General features: G+C 50.6%; 2 protein-coding genes across 8 annotated transcripts in view; one reads left to right on the forward strand and one right to left on the reverse strand.

Annotated features, from left to right (window-relative positions):
* LOC144735244 (beta-1-syntrophin-like) overlaps positions 1-15,564 on the forward strand; it is a 35,762-nt gene extending 20,198 nt beyond the window's left edge. For all 4 annotated transcript variants that reach the window (XM_078617739.1, XM_078617740.1, XM_078617741.1 and 1 more), the window contains exons 3-8: positions 6,910-7,150; positions 9,323-9,542; positions 10,400-10,539; positions 11,604-11,803; positions 11,936-12,141; positions 12,738-15,564. In XM_078617739.1, the coding sequence (XP_078473865.1) occupies positions 6,910-7,150; positions 9,323-9,542; positions 10,400-10,539; positions 11,604-11,803; positions 11,936-12,141; positions 12,738-12,830 (1,100 nt within the window). In that variant the 3' untranslated portion in view covers positions 12,831-15,564. The remainder of the gene's footprint in view (positions 1-6,909; positions 7,151-9,322; positions 9,543-10,399; positions 10,540-11,603; positions 11,804-11,935; positions 12,142-12,737) is intronic.
* Positions 15,565-16,642: 1,078 nt separating this feature from the next.
* MTBP (MDM2 binding protein) overlaps positions 16,643-21,103 on the reverse strand; it is a 31,015-nt gene continuing 26,554 nt past the window's right edge. For all 4 annotated transcript variants that reach the window (XM_078617774.1, XM_078617776.1, XM_078617775.1 and 1 more), the window contains exons 21-23: positions 20,600-20,713; positions 19,739-19,804; positions 16,643-17,317 (exon numbers count right to left, since the gene is read on the reverse strand). In XM_078617774.1, the coding sequence (XP_078473900.1) occupies positions 17,279-17,317; positions 19,739-19,804; positions 20,600-20,713 (219 nt within the window). In that variant the 3' untranslated portion in view covers positions 16,643-17,278. The remainder of the gene's footprint in view (positions 17,318-19,738; positions 19,805-20,599; positions 20,714-21,103) is intronic.

The raw sequence follows: 21,103 nt of genomic DNA on the forward strand, positions 1-21,103 counted from the left end.
TCTGTTCGTTCATGAGATCCAAATCGATTGCTGCAATGTGAGACCGTGAAAGATGTGATGACATGGGAGGGAGGCCTTCACCCAGCAGTGGATAGATCATGGCTGTTGATGATGATGATGACGACGATGATGATGCTTATCCAGTGGGCATTTAAAAAAAAAAACTCTTGACCGGTTTTGACCTTTGGGGTCTCACCAGCATGATTCCACATCAATGTAAGTATTTGGCTATGAATGTCCACATGATGAGCCACTTCGTTGAGCTATAATTTGCAATAGCCAGGTCACTTCTGAAAAAGAGCTATTTAGCTCAGTGGGCCTTACGTGGTTTAGTTTTAAAATTAGTTTGTATGCAAAGAGTGATGACGACCATGATGGAGATGTCAAAACCGGTCCAGGGTTTGCTTGTATTGAACCAATGCTGGTGAGATTACGCACTTCTCAGAGGGTCTTACGGCTGATAGGAAGTGTAATCTATTTTTTTTCCTTTTAAATACAAACTAAAAAAACACTTTTATTTATCACGTGGAGGGACAGAAATATAACGGCGGTGCATTGTCGTCCCCTCCGAAACCGGGACGTGCGAAGCCCTCGTCAATGTCCTGATGCGACTCGGTCAGACATTGGCGAGGCGGTGGCGGTGGCGGTGGCAGCCCCAGCAGTTTCGCGGCCGCAGCGTGTTCGGCGTCGTTTGTGGAGTGTGTCTCTCTCCGCTGCCGGACCCTCCGTACCCGGACGCGCGCGGCCACGAGTGGCAGCTGTTTTTGCCCACGTGGAGGGGCGCGCGCGTTAACGGGTCAACACGCGTCGCCAAGTGCTCCGTGGGCCACGGCAGAAATTAAAGCCTGCGCCGGTTGTTTTATACGGCCGATGAGGTGCGATGTTGTGTTCATGATAAAAACCCCGGTCAATTCGCGTGGTTACCACATAATTCACTGCTATTGGTGGCCTGCGTAAATAAATTGGAACCGGTCAAGTAATGGCACCTCTGGGCGGGTCGGGGCGGGGCGGGGAGTACCAACGAGTGGGATACCTGGTCTGGGCTCATGGGACTACAGCGAAAGAATCCACACGACCTTCGGCACCGCTCCGGGTGGGCGCCGTTTGCGAGCGCCTATTGCACACCGGGCAGCCCGGCGCGGGTGCGGCAGCTGCGTTGGGGAGGCCTTCGTCCGTGAGTGGACGGACAAGAAGGGCCGCACGTCGTTGTGTTTGCCGACTCGTCGGGAGTTTGTGTAACTGCTTAGGTGGCCTTCTGCAATGTCACGTGCCTTCCTCTCTGTGCATCACCAGGCTCAATAGCTCCTTGCTCTCCTGCTCTCTCTATGACTGCATCGCTCTCTATGAAGTGTCTTCTCCCCCCCCCTCCACACCGATCCTCTTCCCATCTGAAAATAATCCTTCCTCTGTGACTTGCTCCCAAAATATGGGAATCCACCCCGCTACCCACCCCCCCACCTTTTCTCGACTCTTTGTATAGCATCTTGTGCCGTGTAGCAGCAAGTACAGATGTAACAACTACTGTAACTTGCACCGACAGCGGACGTTATGCTTGGCAGGGTTTGCCGGGTTGGGTTTGCCGGGTTGGGTTTGCCGGGTTGGGTTTGCCGGGTTGGGTTTTGCCAGGTCGGGTTTGCCGGGTCGTGCCACGTGTTGAGCGTTGCTTCTCTCAAGCTGATGCCACTACGACACTTGCTACTGGGCGTCTCCACACGTTGAATCCGGCGATGTTTGCCGAGTGTTCGACCGCCTGACTCAACTCCTGAAGCCCGACCCGGATAAGCGTGCTTGCGTAACCGACAGCCCTTATGTCGATCCACTGCTGGATGAAGGGCTTCCTATCGTCGTGTTGGCTGTAGGGGGTTGTTTACCCCACTGATAACTTCACCACGCTGGTCATTGCAGGTATTGTCCATGCCCGCGTTTCGGATCCACGCGTATTCGAGGATCGTAAAAGTTATTTTATGCAGACCCCCACAAAAGTTTTTTACGATTTTTATTGTTTGCCCAGCCACTGCCGACCGCGAACTCGTAGCACTCCGCGCGTCTTACTGCCCACGGTCGAAACCTGGATTAGCACCCAGGTTCTCAGCGGCGGCAGCTTGGCGGCTACGACACGTTACTCCCCCCCCCCCGAGCCACTCGACCACCACCACCTCACCCCTCGCCTTTTCGAGCAACGGCTCGAGCGAGGCCTCGAGTCACCGGATACAGGAAACGAAAGGAACGGGGGGGGGGGCATCATCGATCTGGTAACTGAAAATACCCAGCAGCGGCTGTCCCCGTCGCACTACGCGGCATTGGCGGTGGCGTTACACCGCGCCGTCAATATTCCCGCGCCACTGGGCGCCACGCTAACGCCCAAGCTGGCGTGCGTGCGTGTGTGAGTGCGCGTGTATGTGAGTGCGAGCGTGTGTGTGCGCACGTGTGTGTGTGCACACGTGTGCGAGTGTGTGAGTGCGTGTGTACGAGCTGGTGAGCCGGCTGCAGCCCCCTTTCCTTTCCAAGGGAAAGGTTTTGGCCACGGATGCTCCATTGCCTTGACGAGAGAGGGGTGCGTTGGCCTCTGCTGGAATTTAGGCCGTCGGTGGGGTCAAAGTTTTCCCCGAGCCGGGGGGCGTTGCCGCGCCCTGGAAGTTGGGCGCACGCTCCGAGCCAACGGATCCCGACGGTTATCCGTTCGATGAAAAGACGCAGAGTGGTGATGCATTATGTTCGCTCGCGCTCTTGTCAATTACCCTTGCCACGTGCTCCGCACGGTGGACTGACGAACCGTTTAGCAAAATTTGAACCACCGATGCTACTTTAATATTAAAGTCTGCCCAATGAAACTACCAGCATCTGGAATTAATAAAGTGAGCTCCACCTGATGGGACCGCATCACTGTGAGAAAATTCAGTGGAGTGGGGGGAGGGCAGATTTTTTTTTGGGGGGGGGGGGCGTTCTAAGGGGAGATGGATCCTCACCATAAAAAATGTGAATCTCTGCCACTTGCCGTAGAGTGCCTGTGGGAGATGAATTCCTGGACCCGCGAGGTCTCCCTAAAAAAAATAAAGACACACGTGTGATCTCATCGGGCTCCCACCTGGTTTAAATACACAACATCAATCGCATCACTGTATACGTGTCCATATTCTGGTTTAGGGCGCTGAGCTTTGTAACATTTCCCCCCCCCACTCCATACGAGAAAACTGCTCTCAACTTCAAACACGGATCCAAAACCGCAGCTGTGCCACGTTTTATTTATTTAAATTGTATTTCTTTTTTCTTTCCCCGTTCTTCTTCTACTTAAAGGAGCCGGCGAAAGGGGCCGGGTGTGGGGGGTTGGGGCGGCCAGTGGGCGGCTCCCAGGAATTTTTCGGAGGAATTTCCCTGCCACGAGTGGCCGTGCGGGCCCCAGGACAGGAGCGGGAGGGTTTGCTGGCGTCTGCGTGCGCGCAACGGCGGCTTCGCAGCGCTCTCTGCTCGCCGGCTCGTCGTCTTCCCCACGTGGACGCTGTTTAGCGAGCAAACCCCCCCATCCACCCCCATGTTGAGATCACGGTAGCGTCAAGCAACGACTTTCGCACGCCTGGCAATGTGTGGTGGCGGCGTGAAGAACGTTCGACGCACTTGCAGGCGTGCGTCAGCGCTCACGCGCGCGCAGATTCAAGACACGCACGCAAAATTTGAGATGTCCGTATCGACCGATGAGAGCGGTTAGCGGGTGGGAGGGGGGGGGGCCTTGGGCAGGATGCGTCGCTCGTAGTGGTGGGTGGACGGTTTGGGTGGGGCGAGACTAAGGATGGAGTGGCAGCCAAAGGAGGGAATGCGCCCGGTGCAGGTCGCACGCCGCGGAGATGGAGCGATGAGATTAGCTCGTGCGCAGGCGCTTGACAGATTGTTTCATCCTGGGACGGTGAGGGACAGCGACAACGTGGGGAGGCCTTCATCCAGCAGTGGATTACGGTTGGGGATGATGGCCCCCCATCGTGTGCCGTGCCATTCTTTCATAGGTGCTCGCACTCGCACACGAAAATCCCCCCAGGAGCCAACACGGACTGATAAGCGAGCAACTATGAAGGCCGGGATTGTGCACAGAGGGGTGGCATAGCTGATGTAAGCCGTGGTCAGGGATTGAACTCGGGTGGTCCGGGTTTGTGGCGAAGCGCGCTGACCGCCAGACCCCACCGCTCCAGCCCAGACGTGGGAAAACTCAACAAGGCCCGCGCGGAATTGACGGACGCTACGTTTGTCCGGGACGTGCAATTACGGTGGCGGGAATTGTGCAGGCAGGGTGGTGGAGGTGGGGGGTGGGAGGGCGTGTGGAAGAGGTGCTTCAAGGTCTGTGGGGTGACGCCGCTGCCAACGTCTCTGCCACCGCCTCGCCTGGGGCGTTATATGTCCCCGTGAGCCGCTCGCCGCGGACCCAAAATAGGCAAGCCGAGCGGTGCCCGTTTACTTAAAATATCCCCCGCGGGCGTTGGGTTCTTTGGGCACCGCGAGTGGCCACTGGAGGTAAGGGGGGGGGGGCAGCGTGGTTGGGCGGCGGGGAGGGGGGCGGGATGTGACCATTAAAAAAAAAGAAGTCTGGTCTCGTGTTACTTGGCGTGTCGACGAGGATTGTTGTGCGAAAACCCCGAGTGCGTCGCTCGGTTTTGGTCCGGTTCATTGGAATCGTCGCATGGGGGGGGGGGATGCAATCCAATCCGTGCGGCAGCCGATTCAAGCGAGGTGTCCAAACAAACGTGGGCGTCACATTCATCCAGTGTACAGTTACTTGCAGCCCTTTTATCATTATATAATGCCGGATGAAGGCGTCCCCCCCGTGCAGCGTTTGATTATGAAGAGAGGGGTTGTTTGACCATACTTCACGATAGTTAGTCCTGGGTGATAAAGCGGATGGGGGGCAGGGTATGCCCCCCCCCCCGCCAGGAACCAGTTCGCACATCACTCACCACTGATGTTGGCCTTGGCTAGGAATTGAACTCAAGCGGCTGGTCTATCACACGAACTCCGGTCGTCATCCTCGCAGCAGGAGCGGCTTTTGGCTGCCAGCCATCGAACAAACACGGTGGTCACCGCATCGCGCGGCGCTTTCGGATGCGCTTCTGCGGCCGTCCGGAACGCTCTTCCTTCCGACATTAGGAAGCCACTGGGAGATGTGCACTTTTAAATCGTCATCTCGATTGAAAAGTAATTTCCTGAGAACTGCTTTTTGTGTTTATTTTGTTGTCCTCCCCCCCCCACACGTCCAATCAGCACGTCTGGCTACGTACGGTGCAGTGCGCGAACCACTGCGCCACTATTCCAGCCAGTGTTGGTCGAGAGTCATAAATAGACAAGGAGTTGGGAGAATCGTTTTAGGCGTGGCCTGGTGACGGTAGCTCCCCTGCTGCTCGCGGCTGCCTGTGACCCAGCGCTGTGGAGTCAGCAGCGAGGGTCGGTGGATCACACACAGATGTTGTGAAACTCCCTTCCCCGTGGGCGTCTAGGTGCCGTAACCCTGCTTGGCTCGCCAGGTGTAGGCAACGAAGCAAGTGGACTCATCGCCATCTGTACGGGGATAGAGCGTTGCACCCTTGCGCAACGCGTAGGTTTTCTCCGAGTTGATCCGATTTTCTCCCACGTGTTTCACAGAGGCACCGATTGGCTGAAAATCTCTTAAAATAAAAACCCAGTGCAGGGGACACAGCTGAAAAAGATTCCGATGACTCAGTGTGGCTTTCCTATATAAATAAGTTAATTATAATTATTAATATTCGCTTGAAAAAATATTCTGAGCACGAACAGAAGCAGACGAAGCCGCCTCGTTTCTCAACATTTCCGCTGCCGCAAGTGCGCTGAGCCCTGTGCAGTCTTCCTCAGGGGCTGGACGGCCGCCGTAAAATGCATTGGCGGCCAATGGCAGCCGGTCGCCAATGGCAGGCGGTCGCAAGCATCGCGTCACCAGACCGGGGGGGTCGGCAACCCACGACTCCGAGGCCACGGGTTGCCTTATTAAGGACCCACCGTCTCGTATTCAGGACGTCCACCGCAGCTCTTGAAATACTGTCGAGTTTTTTTTTGGACCGAATTCGAAAAGAATGGCTCTTCTCCCGTCATGTTGGTTGCCAACCTCCTAACTTAGTTCCAACGGAAATTTGACCAAAACATCCAAATGCAGGTGCCTCCTGAGGAAATGCCTTGACGCACTTATTATTATTCTTGTTTTGTGAGCATCCAGAGGTCAGTGATCAAAGGGGAAGACCTACACCCAGATGGTGGTGATGATGTTGAGACTAATAACAAGCCTCCAAGAAGGACACGTTGACCACGTGACCTCTGAGGGCGCTAGCAGAAGGTATACAGGTTTGTTGGTGTACGTATGTATGTTGAACTTATTTCACATCGTACGTAGCCAACCGTGTTAATCGGATGTGAGGGGGGTGGGGGGAAGGACAACAAACTAAACAACAAAAAGCAGTTTTAAAGAAATTAGTTTTTAATCTAGATGATGATTTAAAAGTGCAGAGCTCCAGTGGGTTCCGAATATCGGAAGGAAGAGCATTCCAGACGGCCGCAGAAGCGCATCTGAAAGCGCGAGGCGATGACCGTCTTTGTTCGATGGCGTAGCCAAAAGTTGCTGCTGCGAGGATGACCGGAGTTCACGCGAAGGTTTATGCTCCTTGACGAGACCAGTAAGGTCATTGTAGTTCACTTGTGGAAAGCACTTTGTGTGTAATAAGTGCGACCTTCCAACGTATCTGATCGGCAACCGGAAGCCAATACAGCTCAGCGAGCACTGGACAGATTTGGTCGGATCTTGCAGTGCCCGTCACGAGACGCGGCAGATAATTTTGTGCAATTGCGGCATCACCGACATCGTCCGTGACGACCTATTGACCTTGACCTACTCTCTCCCTCCCTTCCTCCCCGCGCACGCGCCAGTCAAGTACCTGCGTGAGGTGACGCCCTACTTCAAGAAGGGCTCTCCCATCGGAGAGCTGGGCTGGGAGGTGGCGCCTCCGCTCACGCCCAAGCCCAGCCTCGCGGTGGCGGCAGCGGCCGGCAACGCGGCGGGCGGCTCGCCGGACGCGGGGGTCCACGACGCCGCCAAGGACAAGAAGCGGATCCCGCTCAAGATGTGCTTCGTCACGCGCAACCTCAGCAAGCCGGACCCCGAGAACAGGTGGGTCGGGGGCGGATCAGTGGGGCTCGGGGGACAGGATGAGCCCGTGTGGTTCGGCGACACGGATTCATTGGTTATTCTTCTTCTTCCCTCGTACGGCTTACCGACGCAGATGCAGAGCAACAATGACAGCCTCACGTTCAGCCGGAGCAGCAGAGCGTATCGCTGTCATCTCTCCTTCCTATTTGTGGATCGGGCATTGTTAGACGTTGTGTGGTCTGTCCTGGATGACCACAGTCGCACACTGCTGGAGAGTTTAAAATTTTCCAGCGGATGCGGTTGAGGGTGGACCATGAGCTTCGTGAAAGCTTCGTGAAAGCTCATGGGACCATGATCTTTCATGGACCATGAGGGATCTTTTGCGTTGGGTTTTTCACAGCAGGTGTTTGTTTGCGAGTTTCTTTCAACTCCTTTCAGCTCTCCAAGCTTCATCGGGTTGATTTGGTGATCGCTCGGATTGAGGCCTTGTTAAGGCCCGCACCCGAGCACGTGACGGTTAACCCCTGTGCCCCACCGCTCCATCCCACTGCAGTGTCCCCGCACTTGTATAAACACTCAGAAGTGGAGTTGGCCAGACATCCCAATATCGTTCATAATACAGGTTTTTTTTGGGGTTAGATCGCGTAAATATATAAATGTGTCGTTAAACCCGCCACCACCTGACACAGCCAAACTAGTAAGGTTTGTCACGTAAACAGAAGATGCCAATTCGTTACAAGTACAGCACACCGGTGTGTTGGAGACCCAAGCGACAACATTTACAATCTGAGTACGACGTTTCACCAGTAATTACAACTAGCTTCATCAGGCGACAGCCAGATTTGAGGAGAAGGCCTCCTGGCGGGTTTAACGACACATTTATATACAGTGGTACCCCGGAGATCGAACTTAATTCGTTCCAGAAGGCCATTCGAACACCGATTTATTCGAACATCGAATTAATTTTCCCCATAAGAATTAATGTAAATGACATTAATTGGTTCCAGACACAAGAAATCTCTCATTATAAAGCATTTTTACACGAAGTTTACAGTAATTACATGCATAAAATCATACAAAAAAACAAGAAACACAATAAATAAATGGAATAAATGAATAAATATATGGAATAAATGAAATAAATTAACATTGAACTTTACCTGCAGTAAGGAGAGTTATTGGCTTGAGTGGAAGGTGGTGAGGAGGAGGAGGGTGGTGGTGGTGTTATTGTTTGGAAGGGGAGTCACCTTTGTCTGGGCAAGCGTCATGCACGCTGGGCCATACGCGTCTCAGCCGTACAGTTTCTTTCAAGATTTCCCGTTCGACCTCCGAATTTAGTTCGGTTTCTGGGGCAAAAAATGTTCGGAAATATCGTTCGAACACCGATTTGTTCGAGTTCTGGTTCGTTCGATCTCCGAGGTTCTACTGTATTTACGTGATCTAACCCAAAAACAATGGCATTATGGATGATGTTGGTCGCGAAAGCCTACGTGTGAAACCATCCCAATATAAGTTCACAGAGCTCGGGCAGTCGTTGGCGCCGGTTCTGGCCGCCTTCCCGCTCGCCTGTGGTTTCCTCGCCGCCGTGCGAACAGAGACGCACACGTTACAAACTCTGCAACGCCTCTGAGATGTGCTCAGCAAGAATGACACTGGAGTAAAATAGAAACGATGACCTTGTTCTGTATTTTTGACCATTCTTGACCAGTAACCTGACTGTGTCCCGTCCAGTGCTCGCCGAGCTCCATTGGCTTCCGGCTGCTGAATGAAAACATTAGAAGGTCGCACTCGTTACGCACAAAGCGCTCGCCACAAATGAACCGCAATACCTCGCTGATCTCGTCAAGGAGCATAAACCATCATCACGCGAACTCCGGTCATCCTCGCAGCAGCGGCTTTTGGCTCAGACATCTGACAAAAACGGTCACTGCATCGCGCGCTTTCAGATGTGCTTCTGCGGCCGTCTGGAACGCTCTTCCTTCCGACATTAGGAAGCCACTGGAGCTATGCACTTTTAAATCATCATCTAGTTTTAAAACTCATTTCTTTAGAACTGCTTTTTGTGTTTAGTTTGATGTCCTTCCCCCACACCTCCGATTAACCCGGTTGTCTACGTAGAGTGCGAAATAAGTTCAGCATATATGTGTGTACATTTGGTCACGTCTCGCCCCCCCCCCCACCCCCCGCGACCAGGCTGATCGAGCTGCACTCGCCAGACAGCGCTCACACCATCGTGCTGCGCTGCCGCGACTCTGCCGGCGCCCACGCGTGGTTCGGCTCGCTGCACGCCAACGCGGCCGCCCTGACGCAGGCCGCGGTGCGAGAGGCCAACCAGCTGCTGCAGGCCGCCGGCGGTGGCGGCGGCGGCGGCAACTGGGGACCCGTGCAGCACATGGGCTGGCTGGCGCAGCAGGTGCGTGAGGTCCGGGGGGTGGGCAGTGCCCTGCGTTGTATTTGGCAGGCCACGCGATATTTAAAAAGCGTATTTACACAGAAAAGCCACACCGAAACCGAATACTCTTTATCGAGAGGGTCCTTTCTGCATTGTTTGGATGTTTGGCCAACGCTAATGACGTCGTAACGTTTATAGCGATGGGAAGTAACCGGTTGGGCCGGAGGAAACCGATGCAGAATGGGGTGGTGGACCGACTGCACGCGCTCGCGGAGAGGCGCCGGAGTGAGGAATCGAGCCCAATTCTTCCCGATGATCGCGCAACAATAATACAAAAAAATATCACCAACCGAAGGGTAACAATTGAACAAATTAAATACTGTGGAAATAATTTACAGCCATCGGCCCCCTAGATGGCCTCCATGGTACTTTGGTCGTTGTTTGACCATACTTCACCACGCCGGTGATGGTGATAGACGTGAAAAAAAGTACCTCTCAACCCTTCTAACCCTTTTACCCTCCCTCCCCCCCTATCCTTGGTGTCTCCCCTAAGTCTGTTGGTTATTTCTGCCTCCCCCCCCCCCCACCTTTTTCCCAACCCACCCCCCCCCCATATAAAGCTTCACCCCCACCCCCCTGCCCCCCCCCGACGCAGGGTCCCCACTTGACTGGGGCAGCGAGTCCAATACCCTCCGCCCCGTCGAATTTTCTCAGATTCTCCATCACCCCCTCCCCCCCCCACACACACGTCTGCTGGTTACCGGGGGCGTTGTACCGGGGGGCTCGCGCTTTTGTTGCAATAAACCTCCCCCCCCCCCAAACGAAACTAACGTCACTCACGACGCATCCCGTGTTACCCCCCCCCCGCACCGTCTCAGGTGACGGCAGAGGGCCACTCGCAGTGGAAGGCCGTGCTCATGGTGCTCACCGACAGAGACCTGGCGCTGCACCAGACCATGCCGTGGACGCGCGAGGCGTGGGCGGCGCCCCTCGTCAGCCACCCGCTGCTCGCCACGCGGTGCGGCCACGCAGACACGGTGGTGGGAGGGGGGTGGGTTGGGGGGGGACATGCTGAGATTGACACTTGACGGAGACAGAATCGGAATATTTATTTGTACTGGAGGAATCTGATGAGCTGTGAAGCTCTTTGTCACAGATGTCCAGTAGGGGGCACGGGGTCAGAACGTGACAACAACAACCGATACAAAAACACCATGGGAGTGCAAAGTTTAGGAAAGGTAAACAAAGCACTTGTAAAATTATATACAAATACAACTAAAATATTTTTTTACGAGCTAAAAAATTTACGAAAGAACCTTTTTTACCTGACCAGGTAGAAGCCCACCGAGCTTTTAGCTTCTTTTTCAGAAGCAGCCTGGCCACAAATGATCGCTCAACAAAGTGGCTTATCATCATGTGGACATTTATAGCAGCAAAATTATCTAAACGCATGTTTCTAAATGTGGAGGGAAAGACCAGTTGTGCTCTTGATACATGGGCACACGTGGAGCATGGGAACAGGATAGCGGTGGAGGGATGACACAGGACACGGGGTACACATCGAGCAAAACGTTTTCTAATTCAAATTGCACACACGGTACGAATGTTGAAATTCTTTTGCACCGTGCATAACCAACCGTGGCAATTGGAGGTGTCCCATGGCCCTCACAGTGTGTGGGAACACACAAAGGACACGTGGAGGGAATAGGGCACTCGGCGGAATAAAAATATGAAATGTTGCACTTGAGGCCCATGGGAACGTGACATTAGTAGCACGGGACATGGGGCACGTGGGAACATGACATTAGTAGCATGGGGCATGGGGCACGGGGCATGTGGGAACATGACATTAGTAGCATGGGACATGGGGCACGTGGGAACATGACATTAGCATGGAACTTGGGGCACGTGGGAACATACCCCGGAGATCTTAGGTGTTGGGTCTTTCAAAGATGGACGTATTTGCACAAGGCTTGCTTATCCACAGACATACATCTGTTGCATGCACGCACGTGTCAGCGCCCGTAGTACCACCGTCATAACCCGGCCCCCCCCCCCCCCCAACACGGCCACCGCCTGCAGGCTGGTGCACTCGGGGGCACTGCACGGCTCTCCTCCGCCGCCCCACACGGAGCTGACGTTTGCGACTCGCACGGGCTCGCGGCACGGCGTGGAGACGCGCGTCTTCCGCGCCGAGACGAACCGCGAGTTGGCGGCGTGGACGCGGCTCGTCGTGCAGGGCTGCCACACTGCCGCCGAGCTCATCAAGGAGGTGTCCGTGGGTACGCGCATAGACGACGAATCAACGTCGTCCATCCTAAAAAAACACATCTTACACTCGCAATGAGCGCATCCCAATCGTTCGCGCGAGAGCCGATCAAAAGCGATTCGCGTGTCCGCCCCTGGTCCCTCAGCGTGCAAGCTGCGGGACGCCGACTGCACGCTGAGCATCCACTTTGAGGAGGGGTTCTGCCTGAGCCGCGACGGCGGGGGAGGCTCGGTGGGGGGGGCGGCGGTACCGACGCCCATCCTGCGCTACCCGTTCGAGCGCCTGCGCATGTCGTCCGACGACGGGGACCACGCCCTCTTCCTTGACTTCGGTGGCCCCGAGGGCGAGCTGGTGAGTGAGCCCCCGACTCCCGACAACCCCCACCCCCCTGCTGCTTGCGTAGCGAGCTTTATAATGGATATTAAATCGATATTCAATCGATGGGAGTGAGGTAATAATCAGTGCACGGACGCTATGAACATGACGGGCTCAGTTCGATTCCCGGTCATGGCTAAGATCAGTGGCCAGTTATATCTGAAAAGGTCCTAGGCACCACGCCCCCCCCATTCACCAGCTCGCACTGACCGGCATGGTGAAGTATGGTCAAACAACCCCCTGACCAACACTGCATGAGGAGGCCCTTGTACAGCAGTGGCTTCACTAAGAGAGAGTATTCAATTGACGATTCGAAGCGTCTAATCGCCCGCAGGGTCTTAATTTTAGAGCTTTCGTGACTGCAGGAATTACTCTTTGGTTCTTTCGGTAAAGTCACGTATAAAGATAAAATAATAATAAAGAAAATAGTAGCTATTATTTAATTTATTATTTTATCTTTATACGTGACTTTACCGAAAGAACCAAAGAGTAAGCCCGCAGGGCGCTTAGCGGCAGCAGCGTGTCCGTGTCGCTGACCACGCCGTTTCCGTGCGCTTGTCCCCCGACTGCAGCAGCTGGACCTGCGCTCGTGCCCCAAGCCCGTGGTGTTCATCCTCCACTCGTTCCTCTCCGCCAAGGTGACGCGGCTCGGCCTGTTCGCGTGAAGCCGCACGCGACGTCACCTCGCACGCACTCGAGAAGCGCGCAGGGATAACGACGAACTTTCGGGATGAGCGCGAGGTCACCGGGAGAACGGCGCGCGCGTGTGAGCGAGCGCCAAGCCGGCCGACGACGAAGTTGCTCGCTTTGTGTCAATTTTGAGCGAATCGGCGCCCTCGTTACGGTGAAGTTTTTTCCAGGGGCGTTGGGCTTCCTTGGGAACACCCACAATGCATTGCGAGGAGCACAAAGAGAAGGGGGGGGGGTGCGGCTGTAAATCCGACCTCGTGTTTAGCGCTGTACGCCAGACGGGTCAACGCAAACACCGGCATTGTACACGGTTTTGGGGGGGTGGAGGAAGGGTGCCCGAGTGTTAACGTGGAAGCGTTGTAAATTAAAACAAATTAGTCAAGTCGGTTCAACCTTTGTGTGATCCAATGATGTTTGTGTGCCTGCTCCAGCAGTGTGCCTGCATTCATAGCAGCAACGAGGACCGCAATTGTTGACGAGAAACTTCCATCGATGCCATGCTCACAGTTGTGCACAGTGAATAAACTGTGTAAAAAAGAGAAAACGACGTGTAATTACAGACCTATGCAAGAGACGTAGAGGTACAAGGTACGCAAGTATAGAATTTAGAGTTTGTGATGGATGACTGTTAATTGTTTTACTTTTAAAAGGGCTATGCAAATGTGTTAAAATCTACCACATTACGACATCATTAAGAAAGACAATGGTATAATTTGTGTTGCTGCTGCTGCTGCAAATATTTTCCTTTTTAATGGCATGAACTTGACAAGAAATCCACTCGGTTATCAAATTTTACAGTGCATTTTTTTGGAAAATAAAATAATAATCCGTTACATGAGAAAATGTTACGAATAATTATTCGTATTTTCTTTCACTTATATTTGCCGAAGCTGCATGAATTCAGCTTAAGCTGAAATGTAGGTTGCAGTGAACTTAGTAATACATAAAAAGTTTAACTTTACTCCTTAGATATCTAAAGTATGTATTTAAAAACGATTATAATAATATATTTCATTGTATTCCCTAGCCTGTGCCAAATTAACTACAATCTTATTTATTTGCTCAAGTGCAAGTATTACAAAAGTGAATTGCAGTGGTCCATGCAGTGACCAACTACCTAAAACTGTCCCCAATTTAAGTAAAACTAAATAAAACTTTTTTTTTATTTTACCAGGTAAGGCCCACTGAACTATATAGTTCTCTTCAGAAGTGACTTGGCCACAAATGATAGCTTAACGAAGTGGTTTATTACCATGTGGAAATGTATAGCAGACAAATACTCTAAACGCAGGATTCTAAATGTGGAGGGAAAAACCTGAGGACCCAGAGAAAAATCCATGTGACCGGCGGGGAGTACATGCAAACTACAAATTTGTATTCGTCAGGGGCCGGGATCAAATCCGCAACCTCCTGTTTACCAGGCGAGGTAGTTAACATCTCACCACCGTGGTGCCCAAGTCTAAAGAGGTCCTGTCTGCGATATGGGCGAGAGTCATCGGGATTGGTGGCTTCATTTCTCCATGGATATTTTCTAGGACATTTGGGAGACTGGAGTAGGCACGTGACTAGCATGCGACTAGCAGCCATAGGCGAGAAGGCACACTGTACGTGGAAATATTTTTAAGGTCACTGACCCGGACAGACCCGGCTAAAAGTAAGCCAGCCCTGGCCAAAACGTGCCAGCTAAGAAGTGGGTTGCCTGAACTAGAGACCTTGGCGATTTGACCATTGGGGACACAATTGCAAGGCCTCTTCCTCAAGATGAAATGTCAGGGACAACATTGGCAGCGGTGGAGAAACGCAGGCTCGAACCAACTTTTCCGTCGTGGCTGCCAGTAAATTCCTTGTTGGCGAGGCCCTTCCAACGCTGCTACTGCCGCCGCAACGTCTTGCACAAATTCGTAACGTCGTTAAAGTAAGCAAGTGAATGAAGTAATTTTGATAGCAAGATTAATAACTAAAAAGGAAAATGTAACAAAATACTGAAACGGTCTGTGATGTAAATGCATGTTTATAGTAAATTGTTAATTACGATTATATTTGAGGCAGTGAGTCACGTTGCCTACACATTACTTACAAATACCTATTGTATGAAAATTATACTTTCATGTCTCGCGTGGCACGGATAATTAAGTGACTTTTGCCAAAGATAATAGGGGGCAGAACGTGTATTCACGACTTTTTCTTGGCACTGGATTGGTTAAAAGAACATATTAGCATTCAACCTTAAAGACATTTCAAAACTCTTGCCTTTCCCTCCTGCCATACGAAAGAAGAAAAATGGCACGATCTTACGTGGAGCACTGATGCAGCGCACTCACAATGTGTCGGATCCGAGGTGTGGTCACACACGACGATGCCGCATCGCACGCATTTGCTCGGGAAGCGACTCGAACTTTGTTTGACACCATCTAAAAACACGAATTCAATCCGATTTGTTTTTCACCGTCCGGGTAAAAACATTCGAGGCTTAACGATGCTGTCAATTCGTCAGCAATATTACATTTGGCTAAGAATCATGAAAGTGACTGATAAAATACCACAGGCCTGACACAAAATTGCAACTCATAACTTGAAATGTGTTGTTACAAATTATTGCCAAACGTGTACATCCATAATTATACGCTGCTTGTGTTAAAAGTGCCTTAACCTGTGCTGCAATGTGTAAGGGAAAAAAATAAACAATAAATACCGATACATACTTATAAACGTTCCTGCCCATTGTCTCCAAGCATGCACCTCGACACATTTCTTCGTACACGGCTCCACTTACGTTCCATTTTCATTGTCAATGACGTGCGCGAATCGTCTGTTCGTCAAAGTGAGCGGGCTAGGACAAGTTGCAGCACGAAAGGAGTGGGGATGCTGGCCAGAGCAAACATGCCCTAGAAGACATCCGAAGTGGCGATGGAGCAATGAAATCAGCTCGGTGCGCAGGAACGAGACGGACTGTTCCTCCACGAGACTGAGGGGATGGCGACAGCCTGGGAGGGTCGTCATCCAGCAGTGGATACGATTATGGCTACGATTTCAAAAATATTTTTTTTGGCTGCACGGTGTGAGCAATGACATTGGTGGTTCTTGAATGCAGAAACAGCCACAATCACAGTGTTGGGGGCTGACACTTTGAACGATGCTTTGATGGAAACACCTGCTATTTTTTTTCTAAATCAAGAGCCCGTTTGTGTTATCCCAACGGCTGTTTGATTATGATGTAATTTACTTCGTTTATCGATTAATCCGTTCAGTTGCTCGACTATTCGAATCACGAATCGAGTTTGGAGGGAGGGGGAAAGTGTCACCGTTTCCACGTGTCGGCAATGTCATCGGCAATATCAGCCCCATCATGCTTGGGGCGCAACTTGTCGGGGCTTTCCTGCCTTCTGGAGGCAGAATTTTTCAAGGGGCCCCCCCCCCACGTAATCGACTCCAAATTAAGTTCATCAAATACATATTCTTTGGGTCTTTCGGTAAAGTCACGTAGATAGGTACAAATTAATAAAAAATATAAAATAAACCAAAAACTACGATGTTTCGATCACAACACAAGCGATCGTCATTAGGATGACGATCGTCAGGAGGATGATGATCCCTTGTGTTGTGATCGAAACGTCGTAGTTTATTGTTTATTTTATATATATATTTTTGTACCTATCTACGTGACTGAAAGACCCAAAGAATATGACTTCCTGCAGTCACGAAAGCTTTAAGTCAAGATTTAATCAAATACAAATTTTAAAAATATTTTTCCAAGTTATATATTTTTTAGACAAATGCTCGTTCAATATTATATTTGAGCGGCTTTATTTCCAAAATGTAAGCTTAAATATGGTAACACAGTCCGTTTAAGAAACAAAAGTGTGCGGGATAAACATTATTTGAACAATACCACAAAACGGCAGTACAATAAAAACACATGTAAAAAAAACTCTAAGATTTCAGTTAAAAGCTCACACCGAAACAATGTTAACACACGGGATCTCAAGCCGTTCCTGCTTGCCCAAGTTGTGTAGCACAATGCCAGTTAAAACAACAGTGGAACTAGCCGTGTAAAAATAAGCGACACGCTCCGTCTGTGATGAGGGTGTCTGGTTCACAACTTACCACAGAAGTAAAACTTACAATATCACGAGGGTGCCACAGACCGGCACGGGTGCTGCGCTAATTCTATAAAAGGTCGCGAGCACAGATGCGACCAATTTTTTAGAAACACAGAGTGCATAAAACCACGCTGAACATTCTACGGAGAATCTCAAGGAGACGTAGAAGCTTCAAAAACACCTCCAGGGTCAATTGTACAAGTAGACTGTCAAACGTTGCAGGGTAGGGTTTCGTTTTGTTGGCTTGGGAAGGCTTTCATCCGGGTGAGGCTATATCATGGCTTGATGATGAGTTTTTTTCAAAGTAGCAGACGAAAATCGCATCATTTTTTGGCATTTTTCTCCAGAACCCACTCCACCACCTGTTTGTGAAACAGATCAATAATTACACTCTTTGGTTTTTTCGGTAAAGTCACGTAGGTGAAATAAAAGAAAATTATAAAACAACTAAATTAAATCACGACGTTTCGGAAGCAACACAAGCATCCGTCATCAGGTGTGACTGCTCCAGCAAAATTACTGTAGCGTATGAAGAGAGCTATTTAGAGACACGTGTTTATATAGGGTACTAGGGGGGGGGGGGCATGCAGCAGGCCGTGTGGCGTCGCGGGCGGTTGTGCAGGGGATTAGCATGAGTTAAGCCGATAGATAACCATCTTTTTTTTTGTGATGCCAGGGGAGGTGTACGACAAATGTGGCGGTGGGGGAAATGGGGGGGAGGGGGAAGAGTAGGATGGGGGGGACAAGATAAATAATTACCAAACCGCTTTGGCGTTGTCGCCCAAGTCACTTCAACACTACGTCCCAGCAGCAGTGTGATTTGTGAGCAGCTTAAAATAGCGTAACATTTGAAACATTTCCAAAAGTGCATTGCATATTAAACATGTTTTCATCAACGTTTTAACAAATAATTTGTTCATCCAATTTCAAAACCGCACCCTCCATCTTCAAGATCATCCATGGACTTGTGCAAGCCTACATCTCCCTTCTTATCTCACTCTCCTCCATGCACTCTCCTACCTCTCCCCTCTCATCTCACTCTGCTCCCCTCCATGCACTCTCCTACCTCTCTCCTCTCATCTCAATTTACTCCCTTGCATGCACTCTCCTACCTCTACCCTCTCATCTCACTCTACTCCCCTCCACGCACTCTCCTACCACTCCCCTCTCATCTCACTCTACTCCCCTCCATGCACTCTCCTACCTCTCTCCTCTCATCTCAATTTACTCCCTTGCATGCACTCTCCTACCTCTACCCTCTCATCTCACTCTACTCCCCTCCACGCACTCTCCTACCACTCCCCTCTCATCTCACTCTACTCCCCTCCATGCACTCTCCCACTTCTCCCCTCTCATCTCAATATACTCCCTTGCATGCACTCTCCTACCAATGCCCTCTCATCTCTCATCTCACTCTACTCCCCTCCATGCACTCTCCGATCTCACCCTCTCATCTCACTCGACTCCCCTCCGTGCACTCTCCCACGTCTCCCCTCTTATCTGACTCTACTCCCTTCAATCTAGATTTGAAGTTTTCGTGACTGCAGGGATCCATACCCTTTGGTTCTTTCGGTAAAGTCACGTAGGTATAAAATAAAATTTATTTATTTTAAAATAAATTTTATTCTAATCACTTCCATTCACTGTATGCTAAAGCAAAGCAAGGATCTAGTGTCAAAGTCCCCAGTTAGCTTTCGATTTAAAGCTTTCGTGACTGCAGGAAAGACATTCAGACGCTGTCTTTCCGACAGACCTGTTCTTCACCTGAGGACGGCTGCATGCATTGTGGCCGAAACGTCGTGAGAATTGTATTTTATTATGTTAAAATTGTATTATTTTATTATTTCCCTTCTACGTGACTTTACCGAAAGAACCAAGAAGATGAATCCCCAGTTAGCCTTTTGCTCTATGGGAGGTTTCTTGTTCTCCTCAGCTGCCTCCAAAGGCTGGAACTCCAGTCCTCCAACTGTCCAATGCCTGTCCCTCTTCAAGTCTTGGCTCAAGACCTTTTTTATCTCCTCTGCCCATGACCGACCACCTCTTGAGAACTCCTCTGCTTCTGCGCAGCGTCTTGACATATGGTCGCATTTAGCCGCTACACATTGTATTTGAATGCCGCGTGAAAATCTGGCACTGCGTAAACTTCTCTACGTTGCTGTGCACAATCGACCATTGGTCGCCGCCAATGAAGCAAGATGTAAAAGTCACAGTGGATCAATTGTGCTCAACTATGAAAGATGGATTTAATTACATAATGCTCACAAACAAGCTCACACACAACCACTTATTTCTGCAGCAGTGCTTGAAGCGAAAGCTTAGGTCAATCTTACAGACGAGCCTTTACTCGTCGCGAATTTTAAACTTGAGTTAGCCTGTAAAAAAGGTTCGTGCCACTGGGTCCAGCAGCAGCGTTAATAAAATAAAAAATTGATTCGTTTATGAAAATGGATGCCACCGTTCCTAATACACGCATTGAATCGTGCGTAAGAATGAGAATATTTTACAACCATTTAGTGAATCTACCTTGTGTTCGTTCTCATATTTTGGACTGCTCAGTGCGAGTGCGCATCTCTCCACGCTTCTGTGCGCACGTTTCGACTTTTGCTCCAATTCTCAAGGTCAAATTTCCTACCTTGGGTCGCAGACGTTAATCTACGCCGACTCAAAACTTTTCTCACAAAGCATAATTCGAGCGTAAGCGTCGATTTTAATTGATGATTAATCGATGCAATGTCACCTCCCTACGGAGCCCCAAGGAGGAGGCGGCGGAGGGACATACGTACCTGCTGGACATTGTTTTTGGCCGACTTGATCATCTCTTCGTGTAGACCTCTTGACGTGGTCAGATCCTGCCCAGGAGGAAAGGGAGCATAACGAACCTTCAGAAAATCTCGTTCGCTCTCTCAAGAAATATTCACTCTCAAATATTGAATAAGAATTTACAGCCCTTTGTTGAGCCACTGCTGGAAGATCTTCCATACTTCACAACGCTAGGAAGTGTGGGTTTGTGACAGGGGCAGATATATCCATCACCGGCCGCTGTTAGCCGTGGCCGGGAATTGAACTCGGGTTGCTGGGTTTAGAGTGCAGTGTGCTACATCTTCCGTAGATGCTTGGCATGAAATTATCTATTCCATCAAAATCAATTTGTCGCGCCAGCAGTGACATTTACACACCACAGCAGGTACTCATTCACGGCCGAGTAAACCTACTCGGGGCCAGATAAAATAATCGCACCTGATATTAGCCATGATCGGGAATCGAACTCGTACCACTGGGTTCACGGCACAGTGACTAAACTAAACAATTTTTATTTCATCAGGTAAGGCCCACTGAGCTATATAGCTCTTTTTCAGAAGCAGCCTGGGTATCACAAATGACAGTTCAACGAAGTGGCTTATTACGTGAAAATGTATAGCAGCCAAATACTCTAAAACGCATGTTAATTTTTAAATGTGGGGAGAAAAACCAGAGGACCTGAAGAAAAATCGACACGACCACGGGGAGAGAGAGACATGCAACCTCCAAATGTTCAGGTGTCAGGGTTGGGATCAAACTCGCGACCTCCTGTATACCAGGCGAGGTAATTAACTTCTCGCCACCAGTGGCTACGACGGTGGACATCCAGTGGAGCCCTCACTCACCTTGAGGTACAACTTTGAGATCTGGAAGAGGCGTTTGCTGCACGCGTCGTAGCACGGGTGCCCGAGGGCGATGCCGTGATCCTCTACGGCGCGAGAGACGACCTCAAGCAGCATCTAGGAGCGAGGGAGGGGCCGTAGAGACTCTTTTGGGAACGCTACACGATTCCCGCACAACTGACGTTGCCGCGGCTAAGTTGCAATAACGCAACTGCCGTGTTCGTTGGGACGCCAGCTTATACGTACATTCATTCATGCATGTATGTTGAACTTCTTTCGCATTGTATGAAGACAACGGTGCTAATCAGAGGTGTGGTGGAAGGACAACAGTTTTAAAGAAATTAGTTTTCAATATCGGAAGAGCATTCCAAACGGCCATAGAAGCGCATTTGAAAGCACGCAATGCAGTGACCATCTTTGTTTGATGGCAAACCAAAAGCCGCTGCGAGGATGACCAGTGTTCGCGTGATGGTTTATGCTCCTTGATGAGATCAACAAGGTATTGTA

This window comes from Lampetra planeri, chromosome 54 (assembly GCF_965212315.1).
Source record: "Lampetra planeri chromosome 54, kcLamPlan1.2.h2, whole genome shotgun sequence".
In the NCBI taxonomy this organism is placed as follows: domain Eukaryota; kingdom Metazoa; phylum Chordata; class Hyperoartia; order Petromyzontiformes; family Petromyzontidae; genus Lampetra; species Lampetra planeri.